Consider the following 24231-nt stretch of genomic DNA (forward strand, 5'->3'; position numbering starts at 1 on the left):
TATTTATAATTTGGTTAGGTTTTCAGCCTAGCTTTTTCTAAATATCTTTGGCGTGCAACAGAATAAAGAAACTCATAAAGGATTGGAACTGCATTTTCGAGTGAGCTATTCTTTTAACATAAACTTTGAATATTAATAACAGATTTTAAACCTTCAAATGACAGTTTGTTAATTCATGTAACATTATACTAAATGAAAAGATGCTGATTTTTAAATATGCTTGTTACCCATGTTTATTATTTGAAGTCTTGATTAAGACTGGAAGTATGCAGTCTCACATTATAAAATCATATCAAATGGATTTATGAAATGAAATGATTGTGAAATATTACAATTTGACAACAAATACAACTTTTTGTAAAGATCTATCCATACAAATAAAAATAAATAAATAATTTCTCATGTCTTTAAATCTACGTAGCGGTTTCTGGCCTGAAGAGATGACGACCTTTGATATATGAAAACATTCATTCACGCACACACACACACACACACATATATATATATATATATATATATATATATATATATATATATATATATATATATATATATATATATATATATATTTTTTTTTTTTTTTTTATTTATTATTTTTTTTTTTTTTGGTCGCCACAGTGGAATGAACCACCAAGTTATACCGCATATGTAGATGCCATTCCAGCCCAAGTGGTGCTGACTGCTGAGCCACTTGGGCAGAGCTCCAGCTCCTCCTTCCTTGCACTTGTTTTCAAGTGATGTCACTGGGGGTTGGGGTTAGCTGCAACCCAGTACTGGGAAACATCTATACATATGCATACTCATATGGCCAATTTAGTTTATTCAAATCAACCACACCGCATGTCTTTGGATTGTGGGGGACACCGGGGGGAAATTGCCAACTGACCCAATCCTGGAATGGATTTAGGTTTTAGAAATAAAGCCTGAAAGCTCACAGTACGGATGAGCGTGAGTCAGTGTTCATCCGCGCCGGATGAGGGCAGTGACGCGTACAGAGGGTCATAGACAAAAACCACAAACTCGGTCCTGAGAAGAAGCGGCATTTCAAGATGTCGTCGCTGAATGACAGATCAGTTTGGGATGAGGTGGAGGTTTGTTTTACGTTTCTGGGGTTTTGTAATATTTTGATAACAATAGATAGTTGTACTTATGTGCAGAAAGGTGCTTTATTTGGAGTGTAACGTATTAACTTGGTGTTAAACCGCTGGCAATGGGTATGAATGGTTTCTAATTGTAAGAGCTTAGCATGACACAGTGAATTTCATTCCGCTTCATTCATTTATTTTACGGGTGTGCATTCACTCCCCAGACAGTTCTGTGTGATAAGTAATAACAGAACAGTTTTTACTTTAAATTGGTCACGAATTACACGAATATGGCATTAACGTTAAATCTTTAGGGGAAGTGTGATGGCGGCTTGCTAGGATAACATTAGCATTTGTGAGCTAACGTGATCATGGTGACCGATGTTTTCTTCTGCTCAGGTCCTTTGATTAGGGGGTGTTATCTGACAATTACTGTGTATGACACTAATTAGATGTTATTTGGTCAGCCTTAAGCTACATTAAACCTGTATGTTTTGAATTTGAAAGAACATATTTTGATGGCCAAAAAGTTTTTGGTCTCAAGTTAAGGAAATCCCTGGATGTCTGTGTCTGTGGATGGCACTGTTTTTTGCAGTTCAGTAAAAAATTAAAACGTGTTTGAAACTACTTTGGGAATACAACGTGTGTAAATGATGTCAGAATTATTTTAATTAAGTTATTTATTTTGTTGTACAAGCATGGGTTTTTCTTTTTCCACAATTCACAGAACTTGTTTTATTGTATTTTATAGGATGGCATCGGAGAGGAAGTCCTTAAGATGTCCACTGAAGAGATTGTTCAGAGGACTCGTCTTTTGGACAGTGAGATTAAGGCACGCTTCATACTGTGATTCACATTTAGTTGTTTTCAGTGTCTGCATGCATCTTTGTGCCTCATTTATAATCTCTATGATTTCAGATCATGAAGAGTGAGGTTCTGCGTGTCACACACGAGCTGCAGGCGATGAAGGACAAAATCAAGGAGAACACAGAGAAAATCAAAGTGAACAAGACTCTGCCCTACCTCGTCTCAAATGTCATAGAGGTAAAATACTTGTTCGTGTTTTTAAGTGCTATAAGTGCCTAGCTAGGCTGGAGTATGGTGTTAAAGCTTGTATGTTTTCTTTGTTTGAATGGAAGCTGCTGGATGTAGATCCTAATGACCAAGAGGAGGATGGAGCCAACATTGATCTGGACTCTCAGAGGAAGGGCAAGTGTGCTGTCATCAAAACCTCCACACGGCAGGTGAGTAATGTATCTAAATCTGCAGTTTTGTTTATGGCCAAATTCTTCCATCCATCTTTTATTTTCTTTTTTACAAATTGTAGTTCTTGTTAAAATAAATTTTAGTAATTTGTGTTAAGGCTTTGATAGTGTGTGAAACATTGAGTTTTGATTCACATTAACCTGGCATCTAAACATATTAAAAAAAGTGAAAATTGTTATGGAAGGCCAAAGTAGCATTAGCAATAGTTTAACAAATCACAAAGTGAGTTCAGCATCCGTTTCATACAGTCTGTATAAGTTAGAAAAGAATGTTCTTCATGAAAAACAAAAAGCGAAATATCAGAGAGGCAGATTGTTGTTAAGCTTTGACGATCACCTGAGTTTTCAACAGCCAGAACAGGATACTGAATTCAGCTATGCAATTAAATAACCTCAATTTTGTTTTAGGTCAATGCATATTGTCTAAATGAAACTCAGCTTTTGCTTTCAGTGTTATTTTAAATAATAATTACTAACGTTTTCAATAAATCAGTCACTAATGTTTAGTTCTAATTGCAGACGTATTTCTTGCCTGTGATTGGTTTGGTGGATGCTGAGAAACTGAAACCTGGTGATCTGGTGGTAAGTGAAAGTTAATTTCTTTTATTTGACTTTTTGTTCAAATAGAAATCAGTGGTTACACAGGGTGTTGGTGATATAGCGAGGTCATTTATTAAGCTAAACTAGCTTTAGTTAAAATAAAAAAATTGTGATCATTGCTGGCAGTGCTTCTATTAGGGTTGAGATGGTTTACAAAATTGTCGGTTTGGATTGTATCATGGTTATGTGGTTAGAGTTTTCGGTTAATTCAGTTTACATTGTTTAAAAAAGCTTTATTGTAGCACTTAGGAATACCATCATCATAAAATGCATAGCCTTATCTATAATTTACAGTACTTATATTGCCATAAAAGGCCATGTAATCAAAAAATTGAAAGAACAAGGTAGATTGATCTTAGTAATAGACAAATTATTTTATTATATGACATGTGTAATTCTGATGCTGCAAGAGGGGAATTGTAATGTAGGAGTGTCATTTAAAAAAAAAATGTCCAGGAATGTTTACTTTTACTTTGTGCTCTGATTAGACAACTGATATAGATTGGTATTCAGGTGTTATGTTACATGCAAATAAAGAGTCGCATCCGAATGCTACTGTTGACTTTCTTTCTTTTTTATAGACTAAGGACAGCTGTTTCAGCTGTATTTAATGTTCTTTATAAAACAAAAGTTTGTATAAACTAAGCATGGGCCGGTTTAGGATTTTGACGGTATAAAAACTTGGATAAAAATATCAGTTTCACAGAAATGTGATTACTGCTCTAAAATAAGTTTTTTTAAATGTCTGGATAAAAAAACGAAAACTTTTTTCCCCTTTGAACACAATATATTTTATTTTGAGAAATATTTAAGATATTTTGGAGCAGTAAACATGTTAGGCTAAAGAACTTGAATAAATCATTGACTTCTGCTGTCTTCAGTTATTAAAAAAACAGTTTTCTTTACAATTTAAAATGGCATCTTTGGAGATGTTTTCTGCTGGAGATACTATTGTCCTGAAAAAACAAAAACAAAATGTAAAAAAAAATAAACAAAACAAAACATGGGGACTGTAAAAAAGAAAATGTTAGCAGTTTTAATACCTTAACTTTTCCAAACTGCAGTATATCTTGAAAACTGTTATCATCCCATGCCTAATATGAACTGTCCCTTTAATGTTTAAAAAGCCTGTTTTGCCTAAAAATGTGTTGAATGTCTTGCTTCACCTGTTCACAGGGTGTGAATAAGGACTCCTATCTGATTTTGGAGACTCTACCCACCGAGTATGACTCTCGTGTGAAAGCAATGGAAGTGGATGAGAGGCCTACAGAGCAGTACAGTGACATCGGTGGCCTTGACAAACAAATTCAAGAGGTACAATCTGATTAACTGCCTCAAACCGTAATCCTGTCACTCACAATAGCAGTTTAAACTCTTTTTCTGAGCTTACTGCTTCGCTCTTTGCAGCTGGTGGAGGCGATAGTTCTGCCCATGAACCACAAAGAGAAATTTGAGAATCTGGGCATCCAGCCACCAAAGGGAGTTCTTATGTACGGACCACCAGGCACAGGAAAGACCCTGCTGGCCAGAGCCTGTGCAGCCCAAACCAAGGTCAGAGAGAACTGACGATCATCAAAATAACACTGTTGTCAACAATGTTCACTTGCAGAATTTTGTGCCAAGGCATGATCTCACGTTTCTGTTACTGTCCTTTTCTCAGGCAACCTTTTTGAAGTTGGCTGGCCCTCAACTGGTCCAGATGTTTATTGGTGATGGTGCCAAATTGGTGCGGGATGCATTTGCTTTGGCTAAGGAGAAGGCTCCCTCCATCATCTTCATTGATGAGTTGGATGCTATTGGCACCAAGCGCTTTGACAGTGAGAAGGCTGGCGACCGAGAGGTGCAAAGGACCATGCTGGAGCTGCTCAATCAGTTAGATGGCTTCCAGCCCAACATGCAAGTGAAGGTACACGCTTGTGTCCAAATGCTTTTCAGTTGTAAACATGCCCGTTTGACCTTCTGTTCTGACTTTTTTGTTTCTTGTCCCTCAAGGTGATTGCTGCCACTAACAGGGTGGATATCCTGGACCCAGCTCTGCTTCGTTCAGGTCGTCTGGATCGTAAGATTGAGTTCCCTATGCCCAACGAGGAGGCTCGTGCTCGCATTATGCAGATCCATTCTCGCAAGATGAATGTCTGGTAATGGAGCTTTTCTTGTTCTTGTTGCTTAGTAAAACCAAGCGTTTATATGAGTTCTTCTTATTTTCCTGATAATGAAATAATTGATGCAACGCATTTGTCACTGCTTAGAATGCTATAATGCAATAAGTTGCATGCCTTAATCTGTGTAAGACGCACAGTTTTACAAAAGGCTTAATTTAAATACTCTAGCGAAATCATGAAGTTGAGTGACAACATCATCAAACTTGGTATTTGCACACTTTTTTTACTTGTTTTTTTTTTTTACCTATATTCTCATGACGCTATCCTTTACTTCCTATGTGCCATAGCCCTGATGTGAACTTTGAGGAACTGGCACGATGTACTGATGACTTCAATGGAGCTCAGTGTAAAGCAGTTTGTGTTGAGGCTGTAAGTACGATCTTTGTGATCTTTGATTTTAACTTGGCTGCTTGTTTATAAGGGTTTGTTATCATTATGGTCGAGGCCCTTGACTTCTGGAAAAGGGAGGCAAATGTACTCTAAATGTACTCTAATGCAAGATGCAGTCTTGCTTTGATCTGCAATAAAATTTGACAGTATTTTTTCTGGAAAATGGAATTTGAAGAAATTTGCTCTCTATAAATCTCTGCTTAAATGTGGACTTTTAATGGAAAGAGTCATTGCTTCTGATTGTTTTTATTGCATGTTATCTAAATGCGTATTGATTTGTGTGTTAGGGTATGATTGCGCTGCGGCGTGGGGCAACTGAGCTCAACCATGAGGACTACATGGAGGGCATTCTGGAGGTGCAGGCAAAGAAGAAGGCCAATTTGCAGTACTATGCTTAAAGAGGAGGACTGTATGTATGTGTGTGTGTTTGTGCGTATGTGAGCATCTAACAGCAGGATCCAGCACACCTGTAAACTTGTGCTTATCAGATCCAGTGCTGCTCTGAGTAATGACCCGTGTTCTGATGGAGACAGATCAGCCAAATTAGACTGGACTGCCTCACAGTGAAGACTTATGGAACTTTTTTTTTCAGTTAACCTTTATGTTTGTTTCTCAGTTCATTAAACAAAAATCTTTTTTTCACTATATGTACTTTTTTTCTTATGAAGGTTGTTTAATGCATATCTGCTGTCTTTTGTGTTTTAGTAGTGATGGAAAAGCAGGGAATGAGTGATCCTTGATTAATTTAGTTTTTTTTTTTTTTTTTTTTTTTTGAGATTAAAAGGATTGTGCATCCACAAATGAACCGTTACTCACCCTCAAGTGGTTCCAAACCTTCCAGTTTCTTTCTTCTCTTGAACACAATGTATTTAAAAAAAAGTTATTTTCATAGGTAAGTTCCAAAGTAGGCAAACAAAAAATACTATGGAACTCAATGTTTACAGGTTTTCAGCATACTTCAAAATAATTTCTTTTGTATTAAACTCAAGCAGGCTTGTGACAAGCGAAGGGTGGGTAAATGATGATTGAATTTACAGTTTTGGGTGATCTATCCTTCTAAATGCTCTTTATTGCATCTCTAGTGTCAAATGTAATTGTAACATTTCAAACACTCCTAATCTTACTCAATTATTCCCAATTCTACTTCTTGCTACTTCTGTTAATATGTTAAGATCATCAGACAAAGTGCAAACATTTTTAAAGGATCAGCATTGCTGAGGTAAAAAAACACATTTAAAATGTAGTTTTGTATGTTTTTATGTATTTTATTCTTTTCTTTTGCAAAAATCATTTATAAATACAAAAATACTCAAATTAATTTTACATTTAATAATGATTGCAGATTAGGAGTAATAAAATAGTACCTGTTTGTTAATATTCAGCAATATGCCCATGCTGTGCAGTTTGAATTACATCATTTTAATGAGAGATTTTTTTTCTACTACATGTCAGCTCCTCTTCATTCTTCTGGCATAATGTCATGGGAAAACGGTCCGTGAATCCGGTCTGTTTATCAGTTCCCACACAATGCTGGCATCTTGTTTTCTTGAGGGGGGTGAAGTTCATGCTAAATCTCACAGAGGAATGGAAAAAGTCATCAGAATTGATCGAGTCATCTTGAAGGATTTTCCACACAAACAGTCCTAACCCAGCACGGTCCATTGAGTGTGTTTGCCAGATGAACCTCTCTTCATTGCTCGTCTTTACTGACTGTCACTTCATGTGTCCCAGATGGTACTGCCGAACTTTGATGTTGTTGCTTCTCCTCTTCTGCCCTCTGACCTTTGCATTTGACCCATAGGCACAAAAGCAGCCCACTGCAGCGCTTCCGAAACGCAGGGTCACAGCATGCGTACAGCAGAGGGTTCAAACAGCTGTTTACATAACCCAAGCAGATGGAGTACGGATGCGCCGCCACCAACCACTGGTCGAAACGGCAGGAGAAGGGGAGAATACCCAGCTCCACCATTGCGGAGAGTGTCTTGTTAGTGTGGAAGGGCAGCCAGCAGAGGAAGAAGGCCAGCACAAGGGTGATGATGATGCGGAGGAGCCTGCGCTGGCGTTTCTGATCGGGGCGCAGGCCTAGGCTGAAGTGTCTGGAAAGAAGCCGTCCCAGCCAGCCGTAGCATACTAGGAGCACTACAAGGGGTAAGAGGAAGCCAAGCAGGGTTGATTTTAACCCCAAAGCTGCTGACCACATGAGCTCTGCCTGCTCTGCCTCTGCTGGGTCCAGATCACTTGAGATTAAACTTGAATAGTCCATATCACACAAGCAGGAGGACGATTGTCCAGCCTGCCAGTCACCATCATCTCCTGATTCAAGATCCGGCTCTCTAACTGTTCGCAGAAGTAAAGCAGGGAGTGCCAGCACTCCTGCTGCCAGCCACACAATACCCACAATCCACCTGGCACGTGTGCTTGACGTCCTCTGCTTTGAACCGTTGCCACGCTGTCGTGTGATGACGCAGTAGCGCTCCACACTGAGCCCAGTCAGAGAAAACACGCTTGCGTACATGTTCAGTGCCACTATGTAACTGCTCGTCTGACACAGAACTTGGCCAAAGGGCCAGTGGTAGCCCAGTGCTGTGTAGGCAGCCCATAATGGCAGGGTCATGACGAAGGCCAAGTCAGCCAGTGCTAGACTGATTATTAAAGACTCGGTTACTGTTCGAGTAGATGTCGGAGAGGGACAAGGAGGAGAATCGGGAGTCTGGGAAGACTTTGAGCCACTTCCTATCCTCCCTCGCCCTCTCGCTTGGCGGTCCAGGTAGACCCACAACACCAGACCATTACCCAGAGAGCCCACGACAAACACCAGCAGGTACACGCTGGGGATCAGCACCCATGTTGGAGACCATTCTGTGTAGTCACATGAGGGGAAGGGAGAGGGTGAGGGGAAGGGCAGAGACCCGGACATTTGACAGCCACACACTTGCACCTAGTGCAGAAAGCCTGTGGAGGACATCGGCAGGACCCTCTGAGGATATAAGGGTGATTAGTTTTGAAGAAATGCTTGTTCGTAAACAGGAGGAAGCAACTTTGTCCTTTCCCAGAATTCTTGTTTATACTGTTTGGGAGTAAGCGGTGGCTCCTCAATCCTCTTTGATTTCTGTGGGGTAGATAAAATAAGAACTTGTGTTATAACAGATTGGGTCATATACAGTTGAAGACTCCCTGTTTATTTTTAACTTAGATTTTTTTCAACACATTTCTAAACATAATAGTTTTAGAACTAATCTCTAATATCTGATTTATTTTATCTTTGCCATGATGACAGTAAATATTATTTGACTAGATATTTTTCAAGACACTTCTACACAGCTTAAAGTGACATTTAAAGGCTTAACTGGTTAACTAGGCAGGTTAGGGTAATTAGGCAAGTTGTTGTATAATGATGGTTTGTTCGGTAGACTATCGAAAAAAATATAGCTTAAAGGGGCTAATCATTTTGACCTTCAAATGTGTTTTAAAAAATTAAACTGCTTTTATTTTAGCCAAAATAAAACTTTCTCCAGAAGAAAACATAACAGAAATACTGTGAAAATTTCCTTGCTCTGTTTAACATCAATTGCGGGGAAAAAAAATTAAAGATAGTCTAATAATAATAATGTATATAGTATTATAGTAATATATACATTACTTCATCATCGTTCTTTAGACAGAGTAAATTAGAGGCCAATGTTGAAGGATGTGATTAACTCTACCAAAAGTATGGTAAGCTAATGGCAACAGGGGAAAGGACCTCGAACTCTATCAGTTGACGATAATATAGAAGAAAAAACTTGGATATTAAGATTTACATATTACATACACATTTTTGGTCATGATATGCTGTCTAATTACTCTTGAACAGGCGTGCCCAACTGTGATGCTGGAGATCTACCTTCCTCCAGAGTTCAGCTTCAACCCTGATCCAACACACCTGAACCAATTAAGTAGGATCTGAAGAGCACTTGATAATTACAGGCAGGTGTGTTTGATATGGAATGCAACTAAAATCTGCTGGAAGGTTGACTAAAAATGTTGGGTTCCACAATCGTTTTGTGTTGAGACAAGATAATCGAAGTAGCTTATTATTATATATTTTTTTGTTTTACAAATTTAAGTAGATTGAATATAAAAAACGAATTTGTCCCAACAAAATCTCAAGAATTTTGTTATTTTAACTCATTTTAAGTAAGTAATTCAAACAAGCAACAACAAATTTTTTTTGGCTGGAGATCTCCAAACACAGTGTTGGCCAACCCTGTCCAGACATCAAAAGTCATTCAAACATCAGTTTGAGGTAAAAGAACTGCTGATCTCCATAATCACTTCAAAGTATTTGCTTAGTTATTAATAATTGGCTTTTTTATACTTGACTAATTCACATATTAAAATGTTTTATTTTATGGCAAGTTGCATGATAATTTTCCACTGAAAAGGTGTTTGTTAATTAAGTAAATATGTAAAAATAATAATAATAATAATAGGTTCAATTGAAATACTGATATTACAGAGATTTCATAGAACAACCATTTGGGTTTTAACAAAGAGCCTTTCCATAAACGTTTTCAGAAAACAATTTTCTTAAGTCAAAGAACATTTAGGTATTTAACTACAGAGCTTTTTTGTTTTCTTTACAGCTTATAAATATTGTTTTATAAAACTGAGTGTCCATAGATGCTAACGTCTTCTTAAATCTTTTTTTGATGCCATTATGTTGGACTTTCTGTCCTGTTTAATACACAACTGAAGAACCATTTCCAGACAAATAGCATACCATATCAAAAAAAAAAAAATCCACAAAAAGGATCGTGCAAATGCAGTACTACTCTGTCACACCTAAGGTTAATAAAAAAAAAAATCCTACTCAAGCCAAACATCTCATACAGTACCTGCTTTTGTGAAGGGTTTATCTCTGTTTCTGTTATTAATTGTGCCCAGTTTTCTCTTCTGTGTATTTAAAGCCTCTGTGTTTCCAGATGATCTTTTTAAATGAAGGATGTTGCTCGGTTTCCAAGATCTTCTCTTGATCATTCTCGACAACTTCTCCTTGTGATCTTCCTCCTCTGTGTCACCTACAGGGAAAACGTCTGCTCTTTAAAGACCCTCTACTCTTTGTGTCCTCCTCCTCTATCAAAGGACCACCCCGTAGCAGTTTTGTGAGATCTCCAAACAGTCCCCCTGTACTTAAACACACTGAGCAAACTCGCAACACCTCAAGCCTGAAAGAGGCTTTGTGCACATCACAATGTCTTTCACCACTGTGAACATCAATCCTCAGCCAACACCATCACTACGTATTCCAGGTTGTATTAGCAAATACACATGCATTCATACAAATAATGAGCTAATATTTGACCTAAAACACTGGGAGGTCAGGAAATCAGAGACATTTTGTGCGGCCTGTTGTTATACAGAGCAGGTTGTATCACGGTGGATGATTATTTCTTTATTATGAAGAGGGAAAATTAGAGCATTTGCATACATTGGATTATAATGAATTGGATTGTGATGTGAGGCCCAGAGGCATAATATTTAAACCCAGTGTTTGAACATATACAGATGTTTTTTGAGTGTACGATGTTCGTACTTTGGATTTCAATTGCTTTTTGTGTGTGTGTGACAATGCAATAAAATGATTTAAGTATGAAAGGGAGGAACAAGGACAAAATAATAAGTGAATATATTGCTTTCAGCATATACTTTATTTTCTGTGAGCTTTTTGGTTTCATTAATTTTTGATTCTTAAAATAGATTTTGATTCTTAAAATACATTCTTTATTTCTTTATTTTTTATAAAGACCAGACAAACAGACTCTTGTATACAAAAATAAAGCATAAAAACAACACCAAAAAGGAAAATTGTGATGTAAAAGACAAATTTGACCTACCAAGTGTCTACAATAAATCTATAAAAAGGAAAATTAAAGACATTATTAGTGTTGTTTTGTGCGGTTTATTTCTAAACTAATTTCAAGAGGATCAGTTTCTTACAGTATGATTGATCACAGCTGGTTCCCCATTAGCTTCACATATCGCGCCAATCAGACTAACTCACTATAAATAACCAGAGTTTCTCTGCGTGCTTGTGTGGGTTTCCCCCGGTTACCTCCCACCATCCAAATACATACAATACAAGAAAACTGATGACTAATCCAATGTGGCATAATAAACTCTTAGCAAGCTATATCTCTTAGCTATTCCTAACACTTTTACAAGCAGGGGAGTTCTCAAGACCTACCTGTGCTCAAACTCCCCTCTCGCCCTTTAAAACAGGAGGGAGCCCTGGGTTCGAGGATATTCTGAGCTCAGGGCTCTCTCCGGAGACAACATGCCAAACACACTTTTTTATCAATCATCAGCTAAAGCTGCGATCACACTGGACTCTCTGTACAGAAATTTTAAATATGGAGCAATTGCTCGCTTTTTAAATGTCTAATCATTTTGTTTGATCCTGCCCCTTTTTTCAGCGCCATATGACAGAATTTAGCAAGCTCAAAATCTAGTGTGACCACAGCTTTTGAATAGAAATATATGAATTCACACTATTTTATCCATTTTTTTCAAGAGCTTCCAGAGGTGGTGTATAATATTTTGTCCTAATGTAAAGTGGGCTCAACCTTTGGGTTGAGACACTCCAACATATCTGACTAAATAAAATGAAAATCATTGGGTCAGAGAGAAAAATAACAATTATAAACTTTAGCAAAGAATTAAAACATTTCTCACTATAAACTCTTAATTTGTAAAATGAATGACACATGGACTGCCTTCTAAGACACTTCTTTCCACATTTTCAGTTTTTCACACAGATAATGTTAGTCCTGTATTTAATCCTTTGCCACACTAACCCATAGGCGTTTGTAGCTTCACCCTCTTTTGAAAAGAGCACAATCTCATTTGATTTTAAAGTGACAGTCACCATAACGCCACAATTTGGATCAAAGTCTAAAGCAGTTTTAGTGAGTTATAAAACATTATTTGTGTGGTATTTTGAGCTGAAACTTCACATACACACTCTAGAGACATCACAGACTTATTTTACAACTTGTTAAAAGGGCATAATAGGCCCCCTTTAAAAGGCATTACCAAATTAGGAGGTTATGCCCCTAGCATTTGGAGATCTATTCCGTTTCCTGTAGGAAAACAAAACACATATTCTGGAATAAACTTTGGTTTGCCCTTTTTTTCCAAATAGTGCTTTTATCATCCCAATATAAAATGTTTCAATACGTTGATGGCTTAATTTTATTTTAATTAAACTTGTAGTGCATAAAACATGCTGGATAAATTGGTGGTTCATTCCGGTGTGGCGACCCTGGATTAATAAAGGGACTAAGCCTTAAAGGAAATGAATGAAATGCTCTCAAGCACATGAAGCATGCCGCCCCTGCACTATAAATAGATACAGAAGGGGAACCACTTCCTCACACAATTATTACTTAATGTCAAGTGCAACCATATATTTGATATAAGTGACTCATACATTGTATCCATTTCAATTTCCATTGGGGTGAATAAAGACACAGGCTACAAAACATCAGACTATATCACATAGCTATTGGCTGTTTTAAAATGAGGAGTGTCCTGTGTTTCAATCAACATGCTGAATAACGCTACATGTTTCAGGGCATTCCAGGAGAACTTTAAAATAGAAAATAAATTTTGGTGGGAAATCTCTTCTAATAATAAATGAATTAGTCTCATAAAATGTCATAGTAATATAGTATGTGAACTGTTCACCTGCCTCTATTTACCTCATACATTCAGTGTGCTTGAGCAGTCTGAGTGTTATGTTGTTTAAACACTTCTGAAACTCAGGGATTCCCCCCTGTGGGCTTTGTGTGCACTCTCAACATGAATGAAAAAAGGGAAAGTCTTTTGTCTTGAAGAAAGTCTTGCAGGAAAGTCAACAGGACGGCTATTTATGAAGCAACACCATGACACACAGCAAATATTTAAAAATGCTGTTGTGAAACTCGTGTTTTCTCAGACTAACAAATTGGCCATGTGCACAATAGCCAGGAGATGTGGAAACCGCTGCTCACAGAGATCTTTATTAGAAGTTATACAAACAGATGAAATTTCCTGTTTGCAAGATCTCCATCTGAACTAGTGTAGAGCGGTTAGTTCAATCAAACGAAAAGCATTCAGACGGTATTTTGTCTAATGCCTGCTGATTTTAAATGACAGACCTGACTATTGCACAGCATGTAGGCAACAGTATGTAGAATATACACTTCACTTTGGCTCTGAGTGTCATAAAGACGCTCACAGATTTTTGTCTCTTTGTTTTTAATTGATTTCAGCTGTACAAACAGTAAAGGGGCCATAAAGAGGTCACAGGGCCCTGTATATGACATGAGTTAAACACACTCGGTTTCAAAAGCACCAGGCCAGACTATAAATTGTGTTGCAATATAGAGAAGCAGTTAAATTACACCCATGGGTGATTGTAGAATTTTGGGTACATTTTGTTCATATGCAAGATAAACTTTTCAAAAACACAAGATGTACTACCCTTTTATTATGTTCAGGGTGAAAACATCCACTGAATTAAACTGCTGTAAAAATGCTTCAGAAATTTTTTTAAATAACGTTTCATAAATCTGTTGATCAAGGTCAGTCCTGATCAAAACTACTCAATTATTTAGAAAATTGCAAGATTTTAACTCTTTATTGCCAAATTCATAAATGATGTCAGTAATTTGATGAAAAAAAAAACTCACACACAATGACGTATTTTCAATATAAAAAGTAATTGTGGATCCCAGTTTTGAACATAGTAACAACATTGGCTTTGATGCATTGTTAGATTTTCATTTTTTCTCTCTTATTTACTGTTGGTGGCTGTTTTTGCCCCATTGACTTCCTTTATTACCACATTTGATGGTGCATAAATAAACAGTCTTTGTTTTTATTTACTCCATGTAGTTCTGAGAGCTGAGATGCATATGTTGATTTTCTCAGACACATCAAGGTAAGTGCGCAAAAGTCACTCTCACACACTCACAGACACACATAGAGTACACACACTTTAATTGGCTATTGTACTCCAATTAAAATCTAGAAACTGCGCTTTTTTTGCACAGGCCTGTCTAAAGGCTTAATGCTGCCAACTGATGATCAAAAGTAAAAATTACAAATTGTACCTCTTCCCAACAGGGAAAACCACCAACAATCAACAATGCATGATTATACTGTAGGTACCATGGTTTTGGGGGAAAATGGTTATACTGTAAGTCAATTATAATAAAATATGTATATAATAAAATGAATCCAAAACAATATATCAAAGGCAATGTTGTTTCACATGTCCAAGACTATCATAAAAGGTAAAAAAAAATCCAGTTCACATTACTTTTTTTTATATTGAAAATACAACATTTTGTGTGTGTTTTTTCACCAAATCAGTGACATTATTTTTATTAAAGATTTAAAATCCTGTAATTTTCTAAACAATTTAGTTTTTTTTTTTAAACTTTATCTGATGTATTTTTACAGCAGTTTAATTTGGTGGATGTTTTCATCCCTAACATAACAAAAGGGCAATAAATTTGCCCAGAGTGTATTGTTGCGTTTCTTTAAAAAATTCAAAGGATTTTCTCAAAATATGTGACCAAATAAGATTTGTCAGCAAAAACCATTCTGCTAGCTGAAACATAAAAAGTGTAAGGCCAAATTAAGACATGAAATCACCCCAGAGTGGATAAAAACATCCCCGACGGCACATAAGAGTTAAAAATAACACAAATGAAATCGAGTAAAAAAAACTTATGTTTGTTTGTATTTGAGGACATTTTGTGTGGAAAATATTGTGCACCCACCTCCTTAATCATACATTCCGCTGCAAATAATTTTCATCTTTAATTAAGTTAAACATTTGCATGAGCCATCAGAAAATAAAAACTAAATGTAAAAAATACATCTTGTTTGTCACTAAATTATGGTCAACTCTGCCACATCGGTTATAAAAAGACAAAACATCTTGAAAGCACTGATAGAAAAATCACGGGACTTTGATGTCACTTCGTGCAGTTTATTTATAAATAAATTTTGAGAGAAGCACGTGCTTTTGATTGTTCTCAGTTGTTCCAGCATCAGCTCATGACTTATCCAATCAGATGCTTCCTAACTCACTATAAATAACCTGAGTTGTCCTATCTCAATAACTTTGTCTTGAAAAACACCCCCCCAACCTCATTTTCCCTCCTTTTCAAACAGGCGGCACAGCAGGCGACATTAGTACTGTTGCCTCACAGCAAGAATGCCTCTGGTTTAAGTTCCTTCTAAACCAGGCGATGTTTTTGTGCTGAGTTTTGCTTGTTCTCCCCATGCTCGCTTTCCTCCCACTGTCCAAATAACAAGCACCCTACGCAAATTGAACACAGCGAATTTATACCATAGTCAAGTGAGTTCACCTCTTCTCAGCCATCCACATCCGACACTTAGCTACAAATAAGGAGTAATCGAGATCTACCCTCTCGCCCTGCAAATGGGAGGGAGCCCAGGATTCGAGGATGTCATAAGCTCAGGGCTCTCTCCCAGGACAGCATGCCAAACAAGCTTTAATTATCAATCATCAACTAAGAGTTTGTTCTAGACTGCTGTCTAGACATGTAACAAGTTGTCATGATGCTTGTAGAAGTGTGAAATATATTAAAGATACACGTAATTGTTCAGTTCTGGTATGCAGAGAAGGGTTGCAGAAAGAGGAAGTAATGTCCAGGGGTTACAAAGGGCCAAGGGACTGCAGAATGACTGATAAGTGACGTTAAACCAAAACTCCACCTGTTAAGATCAGTTGTGTGTACATGCTGGAGTCAAGAAATGTGTTAGTTGCGAACCTCCGGAATGTAATTCTTGTATTGCATTGGGGTAACGTAACCCAGAGCTCTGTCATCGAATTATTCATTTGTATCTAATAAATTACTAATATTTTTGGCATTGAAGAAAAAACTCTCCAGACCTTTTCTTATTGAACACGCATGGAATTGGCTTGATATTCCAACAATATATATATATATATATATATATATATATATATATATATATATATATATATATATATATATATATATATATATATATATATATATGTATATATAAAACTTCAATGTGCTCTGTATTTCAATTGTGTAATTTGTGATAACTAATAAATATGTGCAGGAGAATGACTGCTAATCAAAAAATGCAAGAGAGCATCAATGAAACATTAATAACACATTATATCGCAGTCACTGTATACTTTATTTTCTCTGCATTTTTTTTTTTTTTTTGCACAGTAGTAATTTGTCTTCTTTATTTAACAGAATACTCAAACACTTAGTTCGCATAAAACCTGCATGTTCCTTTTATTGATCGCATAAAGGTTCAGTAAGTTTCACTGGCTATAGTGGTAACAAGAAGCTAATCACTGAAAAGACTACATGTCTACACACGGCATGCAATGTTTTTCAGTACATTTTAAGTTTTAAAATAGACTAGGCAGAAGAAAAGCAGGTATGAACAAGGGCATTTGTAACAATGGCAGATATATGACACATTAAACCTTTAAAAAACTCAACATCCAATTCGTCACAACCCACTCAGTTTTAGCTAAACCTTTCTAGGTGACGAGATTAGCTGCGAGAACACATAGGCTACACAACCTTTTAACAATAAATTAAAATCAGACTATTCACTATTAGGTGCAAAACAAAACAAAAAGAGCTTTAGCTTACAAGCACACACAGTTTTAACATACTTTTAACAGAGATTAAACCTGTGAATGCTTCTTTGACCTCTTAATTTGAGATTTATAAGATCTCTGCATTCTCACTGATACCACTACCAGCTATACAAGGAACAATGCAGAAGCACTTGTGTTTGTGATGGTTTAGAAAACACCCCACCAGAAGAGTGCTAACGGGAGCAGTATCGCCACCACAGAGCGACTGGACACCGACAGGGGTGCTGAGTTACACAGGTCAGAGGTACAGCAGGAGAATTTAAAGCTGGAAAGTTTAGGAAACTTCACGCCGACTGTGCTATAATCGCATTCAGAGTACTTTATACACTGCCTGTATGTGTCGCCACCTAGAGGGAGGAGAAAGAACGCAGAGAGAAGACATGAAAATCAAAGTGTCATAGATGTGGTCGGTATATTTTGATACATTACAGGAAAAAAGACACTTTTTAATAAAAGTTTGACCTCTCTCGTAGACAGACAAGCAGGCATCATCATAGTAGCAGTCTTTAATTTTAGAGCATGCGCCTGTGTAGTCCTTACAATTGTAACATTTAATGGCAGAACCTTAAGAGACAAACAGAAAGTGAACTTTATTGCATGAATAATAATGCAAAATTACATCTTATGTACCATGAAATCTGGATCAATCGCAAAGCATACCAAGCCCCAGCAGAGCCAGCACGAAAACCACACACACTCCGACAGAAGCTTTCATAATGCCTTCAGTTTACCAGTCTAATCCTGACAAAGAGAGACAGAGAGAGGAGAATCTGAAAATGTGTCATTTGGATTTATTTAAATTTGCTGATGACATGGGATGATCATCCTAAAATTTGATGTCAAACTCAAATTCATCCTCAGTTAAGCTGCTCAAATGCTAATATTCAAAATCTTATTTGATCTTAAGTTATGCTCTTTTTAAAAAGGCTTATGTTATGAAGTTGTTTTGCCATAGAAGAACCATTTTGGGTTACACAAAGAAGCACTTAAGAGTTCTTCAAAGAGCAGTTTATTCTTAGTGTGAAGAACATAATAAAAATTGAAAATAGAACCTTTTGTGGAATTAATGGCTCCACGATTGATGTCGATGTCAATAAAGAGCCTTCATTTTCAAGATTGGCTTGAATCATTTTTCAGACTGGGGCAAAGAAACTAATCAAAATGTAAATTTAGCTTTTTTACTTTGCTTTTCATACATTAAGCCACAAAAAATGGGTCAAATAAAATAAAATCCTAGTAAAATAATATGGAAAATTTATCCTTATAAAAATTCAAGAAAAATAAAAAATAAAACTCAAACATTGAGTAAATAAAGCACAACTTAAATAAAGCACAACATGACCAAATTATCCATAGCACAAAACACAAGTGATTAATTTACATCTAGTTTTCAGGGGCCTGAAAATAAGTAATGAATTATTAATGTACACATTCTGTCTCAAACAGTAAATATTTTTCTGTCTTTGCAGGTAATGCACGGATCTAATGTTGTCTTCTATCTGTTCAAGTTCATCACTGTTAACTTGTTTGCAAGGATAGTCGGCAAGATGAGTATTTTCACATGATTTTTATGCATGCTTTTTTGTTTGTATGTACCCAAAAGTAAGTAAAAGAGACTTGAAATAGGTTAATTTTTTTGTGAAACTGCAGATAGTAATTGAACTTTGCACCTTATTCACAGAAATCCAGAAGTGTGAGATGTGCCATGGATCATAGACTAACTATGATTAGCTACACTTTTAAACCCAAGGAATCCAAGTCTCCTTAGACACAAACATCTTAGTGGCTTAATATGCTACTACAACAAATGTTTGAAAGCAATCTTTGGCCAAAAATTAAAAAATAATTATTAGTCAACATTTACTCAGCATCCCTTCGTTTAAAACCTGAATAATTATAAATTAAGAAATTTTGCCAATAACAGCATTGATGGAAATATAATCTTTGTGAAGAATAGAGACAGTAAAAGGACAAAATAATATTGAATGGATAACATTTAATCTTGACTGTATTAGAGGGGTATTATAGCGACTGCAATTATTACCAAACTATAATTATTCTTATTTTTCTATTATGGATTTATTTTATTTTCATTAAAATATATCTGACATATTTAACATGACACAACAAGTTACCATAAATAAATGAAATGTCATACATATCGTCACATAATAATCACATAAACAACACATTTCAACCTCTGACAAAACTAGGATGCAACTAGAACAAGTAAATATTTAATGGGTTATAGATTTTGAAATATTGAAAAGTACAATCTAAATCAGCTTAACTTATAAACAAAACATGCATAAAGCAGTATGGCATTACTTACTGCAGACTTACCTCAATGTGAAGCAGGAATCCAACCACAGAGACATGCAAACCCGTCTGAACACTGAAGGGCTCCTGTCCACTCACTCTTGCGTACACCCGCCCACAATGCCCTACAATTACACGTTTGTTTTTTTTTCTAATGCATATCATATGCATACCAATGCTCCTAAATTATTTATGAAGTAAAACAGTGATATAAGAATTCATAAATAATTGATTGACATATTACAGGAACTGAGCTACACAGTATAGAAAGGATTGCAACATTTTCCTCAGTTGCTTAGTTGGCTGAAGACTGTTTCTACTGACAAATACAGCAAAACAAAGTGTAATACATCCAAACAACATATTTAAAGGGTTTGTTCACCAAAAAATATATATTTACGCACTGTTTATTCACTCTTAAGTGGTTTCTAACCACTTCATAAGTATCTATATTCTCTATTGTTCTCTATTTATTTTCATGAATGCTGAAAACCTGTAAGCATTGACATTCATACAAACTCTGGAAGTCATTGAATACTGGTTTCCGGCTGTCTTTTTAAAATCTTCTTTAGTGTAAGCAGACTTGAAACCAGAAAAGGGTGAGTAAATAATGGCAGTATATCATTTTTGGGTGAACTATCATTTTAAAAACATCAACACCTATTATTACACTTAAACAGAGAAAGTGGAAGTCAAATGTTGCCTTTGACCTATAATAAGGGGTGGTTGCAACAATTCACGAGGGCAGTTGCAACATTTATTAAAAATCGAAAAAGAGAAAGAACAAACCTTATTTTGCAATGTCCTACTGAATTCTTAGAGATAGAATAAGGTATCAATCACAGATTACATAATACATTTGCACTGTAATATATTGTTTTGGTTAGGTGCGTAGCAACCGGGGAGAGGGGGTTTGTGGGAGTGTGTGTGTGGGGTTGTATGTCCCTCATACTTTTAGAGACAGACCATTTAGAAACAGGTGATTAATAATTACATGAACGTAAACTTTTGGATCTTGATAGGCAGTCCCCCCCACTTTTTACGCTACGCCCCTGATTACAAAATTGAAATGGATCTGTGAAAGCTTAATGAACTTTAAGTGCATTTTGTAATATATTTTTACTGTAAAAATATCCGTAGATTAGCAGTTTTTCATATTTTGTGGTTCATGTTTTTATTTTTTATGTTCCTCTCTTTATTTCTGCATTTGGAGTGCATTATGAGACATTGATCTTTCTTCCAACAACCTTACATTTTTGGAAAAAGTGACTTTTAACATTTTTAATAGTTTAAAGTGATATATTGCCTGGGTTGGTGTTGTATTTATGGTACAAAAACCTTGTAATAAAAACACAAATTACAGATTTTTGTACTTTCTACATTTAAAAAAATAAAAATGTTTGTTCAAAGGACTTATTCAAAAAAAGCTTAAACAACACAATTCTTGAGCTTTTGGGCACCTCTTTATTGTTTTATGTTTAATCAACTTAAATTTCTTCATGTTGTCCCTACACAAATCAACTGTGTGGAACCCAGCACTGTTTTACAGTATATGAATAAACAGATACCGTGTTAAACAGTTGAATATATGGCTTACAGGTTCACAAATGGGCGATGCAGTGGCACAGTAGGTATGGGTGTCGCCTCACAGCAAGAAGGTTGCTGGTTTGAGCCTCGGCTGGGTCGGTTGACGTTTCTGTGTGGAGTTTGCATGTTCTCCCTGCATTTTTTCCAGACGATCCAAAGACATGCGGTACAGGTGAATTGGGTAGGCTAAATTGTCTGTAGTGTTTGAGGGTGGATGCTAAAAGAAGAAATGAGTTCACAAATGTGTACTGACAATGTGTCCCCATAAACCAACTGGCTTTAAAATCATGTTTATTTATCTTTTTTTTTGTTTTGCTATTGTAAATTGACTTTCTTTAGGTAGGTTTAGGAGATTAATTTAGGAGAATATAGTCTGTACAGTATAAAAACAATTAGGCCAATTCATTATATGCAGCACAAGTTCCTGTAAACCACATACAAATTTGTATCTATGTGCATATGTGTATGACAGAGTGTAAGAGAGAAGAAAACCACATCAGATTAAAGCTTCCCAAAGTGTATGTGTGTGTGTTGTTGGTAAATAAATGTTGTAAAGTGTGAATCTGCATGCTGGTAAACTCATAATTTGTAAGCACACATGATGTAGCTTGTGTGAGAGAAGGAAACTACCACATCATTTCTCTTTCATTGTTCAGAAAAGACCCGTGTGGGAGTCCTTCACAACTGACCCCTGTTACAACTCTCTCCTACTCTTATATCAACAGTGCAGCATTATGATTTCTATAACTGTTGAACATCAGAGTTATTCTGCACTTAGGAATGAGCCTGCAGCTTTCTGTGCAATCTCCACTCAACTCTGCGGACGTGTAAACTCAGGCATGCTTGCTTGAGGTGTTGGTAATCAATGATTTGAACGCTATCTCACAAGGATTCATAACATTTTGATCTAGTGGCTAATTTGTATGAATTTGTACAATCGAATTCATACAATTTAATAAGATTTGCTCATCTTCCAATGACAGTTGGGTTTAGGTGCCACGCTTCCTTTTATTAATCATACATTTTTGTAGGACTAAACTTATAAATTCGTATGAATTAGCCACTAAACTGACAAAACGTGAAATACCGCCATGTTTCCTCGTGAGATCAGGCTGATGGTGTATTCTTACTTGTCACATCAACACATTTGAGTTTCTCGATGATGAAAAGAGTTTTTTTTTTCTTCGTTCGTGAAGCAGACCTGCGTAAGCTTCTGTTTATGTTCTTTATGTTCACTGATTAATATTTATATATGAATCAAAGTCTATAATAAGGCATGTCACGTTTATTTATACAGCACATTTCAAACACAATGGTAATTCAAAGTGCTTTACTTAAACAGGAATAAAATACATAGGAAAATAAAAATAATAAAAATAATTAAAAATGGTTAAAAACAGATTAAAATGTGTTAAATCAGATTATAAAAGAATGAAAAAGAAAAGAAAGACATAATAGTGCGATCTCTCGGACATAGCACGGTGCTCATTCAGTAAAGGCACAGCTAAACAGATGTGTTTTCAGTCTCGATTTGAATGTGCCTAATGTTGGAGCACATCTGATCATTTCTGGAAGCTGATTCCAGCGGCGGGGGGTGTAGACGCTAAAGGCGGATTCACCCTGCTTTGACTGAACTCTTGGAATTTCTTGTTTATTTGATCTTAAAGATCTGAGTGATCTGTTGGGTTTGTATTCAGTCAACATATCTGTAATATGTTTTGAGGTCCTAGGTCTTTAGTGATTTATAGACCAGTAATAATACTTTAAACTCTATTCTGATTGTAACAGGGAGCCAGCGTAGAGACCTGAGATCAGGTGTGATGTGATCTGATTTTCTGGTTCTGGTCAGAATCCTGGCAGAAGTGTTCTGGATGAGCTGTAGCCATCCGACTGTCTTTTTGGGAAGGCTGATGAGGAGGCCGTTACAGTAATTCCTCACTGGAAACAAATCATCAATCTTTTGCAATTGTTTTGAGATGATAGTATGCTGATTTACTTACTGCTTTGACATGATTGAAAATCATATCTGACTTCAGAATGCAAATCAAATATGCTGACATGGACTTATCGATTGATATGGATTTATATTGTTTTTTTACGGATGTTTTCAAGCATCAGGTGATCAGATTTGTGCCGCAAAGATGAAAGTAAGTTTTCTAGTTTCTGAATTTCATGAAGATGACTAAATAAACTGACCCTTTACATTTTTGAATCTCTATTTAATCAATTCATATTCTTTGTTCAACATGTATAGACAATGTTTATAGTCTTATACGTCTTATATTATATATACTTGCAAAAGTCACAAAGAACTTGCACAGGAAACAAACATTTCCAATTTGTTCTCTTCTATTAGTCTTAACATTTTTAACCTTTTCAGAATATCTGCAGACCCTTTACATTTGATCTGTGCTTGACATTTCTCTTCTCACATTTTTTTAAATATAAAAAGAAATTCTTTCACAACCGCTTGACTACAATTCTAGGTCATTCACTCATTTTCCTTTGGCTCAGTCCCTTTATTTATCAGAGGTTTATTTACCACAGCGGAATGAACTGCCACTGAGCTAACCACTGAGCCACCATGTCACCCCAATTCTAGGTCATGTTGTGGGTATTTAATGGGTCATTTCTGGACACAGGGCCACACAAGGATTCATTCTGCTGTGACACAAGTACAGATGAAGAATGTGAGAAAGTCAACAAGAATGCTCAGACATGGAAAAAAAGCCACTGCATTTACCCTGGTGTGTGAAGTGCTCTGGCAAATGCATTGATACTAGTGTGATCACTTGGCGCAATTGAAAAAAATGAAATGTTTGTGAAAGTATTTAGGATAGGTTACAAGAGTGTTGTATTTTCTCTCTTTCAGAACTGTTTGAAATGAATGAGTAAATTGAAGGGAGGAGATGTGGGCCAAAAAACAAACAGTTTAACAAAGAAACATCAGTCTGACTAATACAAGGGCTCTTCAACACGTTGCCATGACAACTGGCACTGGGGTTAGGGTTTGGGTCAGACTGAGAGAAATGACTCCACGTTTTGTGTTGTGAGAACAATAAATGTTTTCAGCGGTTTTGTAGAGACAATAGCACTGTGGCTGGCAA

General features: G+C 36.3%; 3 protein-coding genes and 1 long non-coding RNA gene across 8 annotated transcripts; 2 read left to right on the plus strand and 2 right to left on the minus strand.

Annotated features, from left to right (window-relative positions):
* The first annotated feature begins 1035 nt into the window (after positions 1 to 1035).
* Positions 1036 to 6149, plus strand: psmc3 (proteasome 26S subunit, ATPase 3). Of its 3 annotated transcripts, none has more exons than XM_005168962.6 (11): positions 1036 to 1091; positions 1837 to 1917; positions 2004 to 2129; positions 2225 to 2329; positions 2870 to 2932; positions 4127 to 4264; positions 4358 to 4501; positions 4611 to 4856; positions 4943 to 5088; positions 5400 to 5481; positions 5790 to 6145. In XM_005168962.6, the coding sequence occupies exons 1-11, from the start codon at positions 1050 to 1052 to the stop codon at positions 5898 to 5900; spliced, it is 1284 nt and encodes a 427-aa protein (XP_005169019.1). In that variant the 5' UTR covers positions 1036 to 1049; the 3' UTR covers positions 5901 to 6145.
* A 97-nt stretch (positions 6150 to 6246) lies between these two features.
* Positions 6247 to 10606, minus strand: aplnr2 (apelin receptor 2). 3 transcript variants are annotated; one of them, XM_073907156.1, is made up of 2 exons: positions 9386 to 9434; positions 6247 to 8611 (listed from the first exon to the last, which is right to left on the minus strand). In XM_073907156.1, the coding sequence occupies exon 2, from the start codon at positions 8417 to 8419 to the stop codon at positions 7193 to 7195; it is 1227 nt and encodes a 408-aa protein (XP_073763257.1). In that variant the 5' UTR covers positions 8420 to 8611; positions 9386 to 9434; the 3' UTR covers positions 6247 to 7192. The 3 variants fall into 3 exon arrangements, with proteins under 3 accessions (XP_073763257.1, XP_073763256.1, NP_001373294.1); XM_073907155.1 differs by having other exon boundaries at positions 9314 to 9410; NM_001386365.1 differs by lacking the exon at positions 9386 to 9434 and adding an exon at positions 10380 to 10606 and having other exon boundaries at positions 6747 to 8611.
* LOC137496187 (uncharacterized) lies at positions 9525 to 11429 on the plus strand. Its single transcript, XR_011016324.2, has 2 exons — positions 9525 to 9787; positions 10467 to 11429. It is a non-coding gene; the product is annotated as an uncharacterized lncRNA (long non-coding RNA).
* A 5289-nt stretch (positions 11430 to 16718) lies between these two features.
* cd59a (CD59 molecule (CD59 blood group) a) lies at positions 16719 to 19608 on the minus strand. The gene is made up of 4 exons (NM_001326385.1): positions 19562 to 19608; positions 17879 to 17959; positions 17681 to 17782; positions 16719 to 17565 (listed from the first exon to the last, which is right to left on the minus strand). Exons 2-4 carry the CDS (start codon positions 17931 to 17933, stop codon positions 17366 to 17368), a joined length of 357 nt encoding a protein of 118 aa, NP_001313314.1. The 5' UTR covers positions 17934 to 17959; positions 19562 to 19608; the 3' UTR covers positions 16719 to 17365.
* Between the last annotated feature and the right edge of the window lie 4623 nt (positions 19609 to 24231).

This window comes from Danio rerio, chromosome 7 (assembly GCF_049306965.1).
Source record: "Danio rerio strain Tuebingen ecotype United States chromosome 7, GRCz12tu, whole genome shotgun sequence".
Lineage (NCBI taxonomy): Eukaryota > Metazoa > Chordata > Actinopteri > Cypriniformes > Danionidae > Danio > Danio rerio.

What these genes read in the sequence shown, in the direction of transcription:
- psmc3 (XM_005168962.6), top strand. Translation starts at nt 1,050, where the DNA reads ATGTCGTCGCTGAATGACAGATCAGTTTGGGATGAGGTGGAG. An exon ending in TCGTCTCAAATGTCATAGAG is followed by an intron (nt 2,130 to 2,224) that starts GTAAAATACTTG and finishes TTTGAATGGAAG; the next exon opens with CTGCTGGATGTAGATCCTAA. An exon ending in CCTGTGCAGCCCAAACCAAG is followed by an intron (nt 4,502 to 4,610) that starts GTCAGAGAGAAC and finishes TCCTTTTCTCAG; the next exon opens with GCAACCTTTTTGAAGTTGGC.
- aplnr2 (XM_073907156.1), bottom strand. Translation starts at nt 8,419, where the DNA reads ATGTCCGGGTCTCTGCCCTTCCCCTCACCCTCTCCCTTCCCCTCATGT.
- cd59a (NM_001326385.1), bottom strand. Translation starts at nt 17,933, where the DNA reads ATGAAAGCTTCTGTCGGAGTGTGTGTGGTTTTCGTGCTGGCTCTGCTG. An exon ending in GCTGGCTCTGCTGGGGCTTG is followed by an intron (nt 17,783 to 17,878) that starts GTATGCTTTGCG and finishes TTGTCTCTTAAG; the next exon opens with GTTCTGCCATTAAATGTTAC. An exon ending in CTTGTCTGTCTACGAGAGAG is followed by an intron (nt 17,566 to 17,680) that starts GTCAAACTTTTA and finishes TCCTCCCTCTAG; the next exon opens with GTGGCGACACATACAGGCAG.